This window comes from Syngnathus leptorhynchus, chromosome 17 (genome assembly GCF_054491065.1).
Source record: "Syngnathus leptorhynchus isolate UIUO chromosome 17, UIUO_Slep, whole genome shotgun sequence".
Taxonomy (NCBI): domain Eukaryota; kingdom Metazoa; phylum Chordata; class Actinopteri; order Syngnathiformes; family Syngnathidae; genus Syngnathus; species Syngnathus leptorhynchus.
Genome location: NC_141211.1, coordinates 3,733,058 through 3,739,576, shown reverse-complemented (window position 1 = coordinate 3,739,576; position 6,519 = coordinate 3,733,058). Strand labels below are relative to the sequence as shown.

Below are 6,519 nucleotides of genomic sequence, written 5' to 3'. Positions count from 1 at the left end.
TCTTACGTTGTGACTCAAAGTGTGACTCTTGCTATCTCCAAGTCGTCAAATGGTGAGTTTGACTTTTTACTTCTACCTTCTCTTTATGTGCAACAATTCAAATCACGTTAAACGTTTTACCGTAGTGGCAATTTGAGCCTGGAACAGATTATTTCCATTTTGTCGCTGTGAAATGTTTTTTGTTTTTTTACGCTGATTGTCAATTGTCGATGATTGAAGAGACACGCACGCAAGCAAGAGACACAAAGTCACCTTCAATCGGCGGTGAGCTCACACACGCTGAGTGAACATGCTGTGTGCGCCTTCACACAATCATCTATTTATTATCTCGTTATCATCACGGGGTGTTTTTGCAACACTTGTAAAATGTAAAATGTGAGTATTGCCACAGTACTGATCATTTTTCTGGATGAAGCTGATATAAATGCATATATGATGTATCATGCTTTTAAATAATCTGTCAAAGAATACCAATAACAATAATTTCGATCAAACAAATTGTATATAAAAATTATGAACCAAACATAAATAACGATGTGGGTAAGGAGCGGGGTCCTGAAACTGACCAATATAATTAAAAGCAGTAAATATTATAATATTGCTGCATCGTAGTTTATAAAAATGATGAGCCTGGTAGTGTTAAATCCATTGTTTACTCGTGAATAGACAGACATCCGTGTAAAGCCAATTAAGTGTGTGCGTGAGCGCGTGTAATTTTGCTGACTGCCAAAAAGCTGGCAGGGTGAAATTGAAGGCATTCAAGTCATTGTTGTCGCTGATCTTGGTTATCTTTGCTAGAAAAAAATAATTAAAAACTCACTGTCGTCTCGGGCGCCATCTGGTGGAGATTTAACGACAGCGCTGGTAGCCAATTTAAAGCCCGTTTTAAACGTATATTATTTGTTATATTTGCTATACAAGTTGGTCATCAAAAGGAAGGGCCAAGAGAAAGAAAAGTCATTTTATTGAGTGCTTAAAAGCTATTTTTCTTCTAATTAAACCACTTTTACCACAGCTACAGTTGTATCTTATCTCACAACAACTATCATTTACTTTACACAAACAAATACACATTTGTGTCATGTAAATGTCCTCCACTTCTGGAATGAATGAACCTAATAAGTACCATTCCGTTCATTTACCGTACGTTGTTCTGGATTTTATCGTTTGTTCGCAAGTTCCTGTGTAGTCATGTTTTTGTTTAAAGTCGTTTTTTGATCTCAGTGGGACTTAAGTGGACTGCTCAGTGTCACCATGAGTCACTGGCAGCTCACACAAATTTGGATGGTGAGTGACTGAGGTCTGCTTCAAATTAAGAGGCCTCTTCTGAACCTCCTTGGGCCCATGGATTTTCACTCATTATCATAATCGTCATTAATAGTCTTGTTTATTGTTGTGTTGCTGATGAATACAAGCCTGTGTTTATCCTATGGATCAAATCTACAGATGAAGATCTCTTGAGTGTGACATAAACAAAACCGTCTAGACATTTGATTGTGTTTATTCCAGCTAAATATAGACCCAGATTCCATCTCGGCTTTCCTGTAAAGAAGCAGCGCCTTCCACAAGCCACTTTGACTTTGCTCTAGACATCTTTTTACAAACCTGCGTGAGAAATACTTTCAATTTTGTTTACTTTCACGCAAAACAATTAGCAGAAAGCACAAACGCCAGAGCTAACATTAGCGCCGAGCATTCGCGTACACCCAAAGCTACTTTGTTAAACAGAGAAAAAAGAAATTATTCACAGGTTTATATTTAATCACACATGTTGTCAGTGTACATAATCTCACAAAATGATTTTTTTTTTTTTGGTACAAAAGTGTTCCATCATTGTAAAACAGTGTCACAGTTATTATTGCGAGTGCTCAGTCTGATAGTTTTAAAATCTCCATCTCGGCTAATATAAAAATAAATTATATGGGGTTTTTTTAAGAAAATAAATGTCATTAGTGTTCACAAATGACAAAAAACAAGAGGAAGCTTAAAGTGCAAAACTACTTGTGGAGTAATTAGAGGATCGGTCACCAGTCTTCGATGATGACATCATAATTTACCCACTATTTTTTTGCGATTGTTTGTAGTGTTGTTAGCTTTGTTTTCAAGCTAGTTTTCAGACTAGCCAAACTGCTAGTGGGTGATTAAAATTTTGAAAATCGGATCTTGAGATCAGAAATCCACTTTCTTCTCTTTTTTTTTTTCGTAATTCTTCATGCGCTAAACCTTCGTATGTATTTCCCCTTCCTGGACTTGCAGTATTTCACCAGCAGTCCCAAGACAATCACCACCAAGAACACAGTGACCACAACGATGATGATGTAGTTGGCTTTCTTTCGCCCACTGCACATTTCCTGAGTGACCTTCTCGATGTTGACCGGTTCCGAGCCCTCGCGGAGAACGCACATCGCGGCCTCGATGTCGGCCACCACCACGGCGGAGTGCTGAAGCAATCGCACTAAATCCAGATTACCGCAGCAGCTGAGCGGATTGTCACCCACGTAGAGCGTCTTCAGCGAGCGTTCCAACGCTGCCATGGTGGTGCGCTCCAGGGTGACCAGGCTGTTGTTCTGCAGGTTGAGCGTTTCGATGGACAACTCTCGCTTCCATGCGGGGAGGCTGGTCAGATGATTGGTGGACAGGTCGACCAGTTTCAAGCTCCTCAGCGATGACATGTCCGTGTTCAGATGGGAAATGTTGCTCTCCCTCAAAAGCAGCTGGACCAGGGAGTGCTCCAGACCACCCAGGGAGTCTTGGTGCATCTCCATGCCGTGGTTGAGAGACAGGTCCAGCAGTTTGAGAGGTGTGTTAGCAAATGCTCTATAAGGCAAACTCTTTAGATTGTTCTGAGAAAGGTAAAGGAACTTCAGCTTTGGAAGAGAAGAGAACCAGACACAACTTGGAGGATTTTGATCCGGTTTTGCCTCTGAGGGACACACTTGTAGATAGTTCCCGTGAAGCTGTAGGAGGTTCAGACTTGGAAGTTTCTGGAACGTTTCTTGTGCAAGGGTTCTCAGGTCGTTACCTTGCAGGAAGAGCTCCTCCAAAGCCTGCAGAGTTCCTTCACCGAGCGAAAGGTTCTGTAGGGAGTTGTAACTGAGGTTGATCATCTTGGCTGCGGGAAGGAGGTTTTGGTCGGTGACGGAAAACACGGAGATGCAGTTGTTGCTAACGTTCAAGACTTCCAGTGACATCATGGTGCGAAAGAAGGACTGCTGCAAGTCTGTGAGCTGATTGTAACTTAAGTCTAAGTATCTCAGGTGCTTCAAAAGTATCTCAGGCATCTTTGTCTGGGCCACGTCCGTCACTTGGATACTCTGCAGACGGTTGCGCGACAGGTCCAGATGTTGGATTGCGTTGTTTGTAGGCAACAGTGGGAAATAAGGCAGTTTATTTCGGCTCAGGTCCAGAAAGGCAAGGCAGTACGGCTCGGCCGATTTGGTGCTCTGGAAGAGGTCCAGGCTATTCCTGCTGAGGTTTAACACTCTTAGTTGGCTCAGGTTGAAATCCGTGATGCAAGTGATAGAGTTCTTGGACAAGTCCAGTTCGCTGAGGCCATCAAGAGAGTCAAAGGCACCGTCTTCAATTTCCAAAATGACATTGTTGTGGAGGTTAATCCTCCTCAAGGCCAAGGCGCCGCTGAAAGTGTTTTGGGCGATCTTGGTGATGCTGTTGCTGCTCAACGAGAGCTCCACCAGGGAAGGAGAGTCGGCTAGAAAGAAGTCAGACATCCCCGTGTACAAACCGTTACTGGAGAGGTCCAGACACTCCACGGCCGCAAGTGTTCCGATATGATTTTTGGCCTGTGCAAACAAGTTGAGACGATTCCCGGATAGGTCCAGGACTCTGAGGTCACGCATGGCTTCCAAAAGTCCCGGCTGAATGAAGTGGATCATGTTGGAGTGCAGGTCTAGTTGATGCAGGCCCGTGTGGCCAGCCAGTGTATCGCGGCTGAGATTCCGCAGCTGGTTGTGCGAGAGGTCCAACGCTTGGACGCCCGTCGGGAGGTCAGCGGGGGTTCCGGTGAGGCTCAAATCGCTGCAGATCGCACTCGTACCCGCCTGCCGGCGTAGACAAACACACAAAATCCCCAAACATGTTCAAAGAGCACTTGATGATTTACAAGGCCTGCGATGTGGAGACGTTTAGAACCATCGGGCCAATAAAAACCTCCTTTCTCGGTAAATCTGTTATTTTGCTGTTTAGAGACATAACACCATCCGTCCGAACGCTTCTCAACTCCTTTGGCCAAGAAGATAAATCACGAGGGAAATTCCAAAACCAAGTACCGACAAAAGAAAGTTCTTTTGGTTGGTAACTTTCTCTTCCTTGGCACAATGTATATATTTGTTTTTGTGCGTTAGTAATGGAAAACATATGGCCAGAAGACCCCCACCAGCACCACCACCCAACCGTGGTCCCCCCTCAGGTCCAAAAACAGCCCATAAAACTGTCTCCATCTCCAATTTCTCACTAAGGCCTTTCAGATTCTCTGCATACTTGCGGTTTTGATGAAAAGCTGCTCGTTGCTTACCGAATGACGTAAACAAAGACTACCTAGCTAGTAAATGTTTTTTAGTGAACCCTGGGGTACACCTAAAGCATTTAAGTGGATTATGTTAGCATTTTCATTGATTGTCCCTTCTTTCGGCCTTTTTTCGATCATTTCCATCCTTCAAATGTTTTCAAAAACAATTTGTATTCGTCAAAATCATGATTTCTTTCACTTACAACCTATGTGTGATTCGATTTCTCATCACTAAGCAAAGGAGTAATTCCTTACAACATTCATAAAACGGGAAGTGGGGTGACTTTTCTTTTGCGTACCCGATTTGTCACCCGCTTACAACATCGCAGTACGGGTGTTGGTAATCTCAAGGGTGTGTATACTGGGAAACCTGGGTCAAATAGTCAAACGTGATTCATTGGGAATATCTCCAGAGTGAAGTCAAATAAATGAAACAGCTCGAGCAGATTAGGGTTCTCATCCCCGTTGCCGTGTGCAACGTGTCCAAATAAACCAAGCCCTGTCTATTTATTTATATTAAAACATGAGGAATGCACATCTGCTGAACAAACACGAGAAAGGGAGTAGAGTTCACTTACGATGTGGCACGGAGGGCGATGGTGGGGAGGGTGGATCGCCGCCACCACGCAGCCAACCAGAAATGGGAAGAGCAGCGGGAAGAAGGCCATGATGCTGCGGAACAAGGACATCATCAGTGGAAGCTTGTACAGGCACAGGCGCAGGCTGGAAGTGAAAGGGCCCAGGTAAAGAAGGCCAAGAGGAAGTAGACCTGTGCTGACCTATGATTGAGCTATTTATGGACTAACAGGGGCTTTTTTGTTTTCTTTTTAAAAACTGGTTTGACAGAAAGCCAATAACATGAGATGAACTTTAGCTTTGTTCTCTACACAATCCACAATCAAACAGATACCTGACTCCTGGCACCCGATGAGTCTTAGCAGTGTTTCTTGAGCACGTCGATTTCACATCTTCAGCCACTTGTGTGCGCACGTTGCCTTCCAACACCCCCAAAAGAAGATCGACAGAGATCGTGCCACCACTGCAATCCTCAACGCTCCTCTCCGATGACGCTTTTCCCTTCTTCCTCCTCACGCCGTTCGGCTCGGACTGCTTGTTCCAGCATCCTGTGAGAACATCCTGCAGGGCCACCACGCCCCCCCGACCCCCCCTTTCCCTTTCTTCTCAGGGAAATGCCTTAAAAGGGGGGTTGGCAGTCCGATTGGATTCCTCATTTCAGGGAGACACATGTTTATGTCTTGCGCAAATACCCCCGATTTATCAAAACCTGCCCCCTTCTCTCTGTTATCATCAGGAGGAATTTGGGATATTTCAAACGAATGAAAGGTTACATCTGCTTTTGCTTAACAAGAAAAACATGCTTTTTATATTGTATTTTTATAACATTTGAAACAAGCATTTAGGAATGGGAGGTGAACTGGAGCGGCTGGCGTGCTATCGATTCGTTGCTCTTGTCTGTTCGTTTTTACTCTTTGTGCTATTTGATGTGAGTGTTGTGTACTGTCTAGTCACCGTGGGACGGTGGGAAACGTAATTGCGATCTCTGTGTGCCTGGCGTGAAGAAATTGACAATAAAGCGGACTTTGACTTTTGACTTTGACTTAATGAGTCCCACATCCTGATGACTTATGACGTGTCTTGTCTTGTGACTCTTTGGTTCACACCACAAATGACAGTATAATGAAAAAAACATGAAGAAAACTGTCTTTCTTCTGTTTCAAGTAAAAATGGATATTGACGCTTTTGCAGGTGATTACTTACATCACAGGTCTCAAACACAAGGGCCGGGGGCCAGATATGGCCCGCCGCATAATTTTACGTGGCCCGCGAAGACAAATTGTGCGTCAAATTCATGTCATTACTAGAATTGCAAATTGTCTATCTTTTTTTTTTAAATATTTGACCAGTTTTTACTCGTCTGATTTGATAAGGAGTTATTTGTCAGTTTGTTTTGTAGCTTTTACTGTATGAGGTGC

General features: G+C 43.7%; 1 protein-coding gene across 1 annotated transcript; it reads right to left on the bottom strand.

Moving 5' to 3' along the window:
• Positions 1 to 967: 967 nt before the first annotated feature.
• Positions 968 to 5,621, bottom strand: lrrc32 (leucine rich repeat containing 32). Its single transcript, XM_085936033.1, has 3 exons — positions 5,436 to 5,621; positions 5,104 to 5,197; positions 968 to 4,058 (listed from the first exon to the last, which is right to left on the bottom strand). The coding sequence occupies exons 2-3, from the start codon at positions 5,191 to 5,193 to the stop codon at positions 2,211 to 2,213; spliced, it is 1,938 nt and encodes a 645-aa protein (XP_085792159.1). The 5' UTR covers positions 5,194 to 5,197; positions 5,436 to 5,621; the 3' UTR covers positions 968 to 2,210.
• Between the last annotated feature and the right edge of the window lie 898 nt (positions 5,622 to 6,519).

Excerpts from the sequence above, each read along its gene's own strand:
- lrrc32 (XM_085936033.1), bottom strand. The coding sequence starts at position 5,193 with ATGGCCTTCTTCCCGCTGCTCTTCCCATTTCTGGTTGGCTGCGTGGTG. Across the intron at positions 4,059-5,103 it reads ATCGCCCTCCGTGCCACATC|GCGGGTACGAGTGCGATCTG; the intron begins GTAAGTGAACTC and ends CTACGCCGGCAG.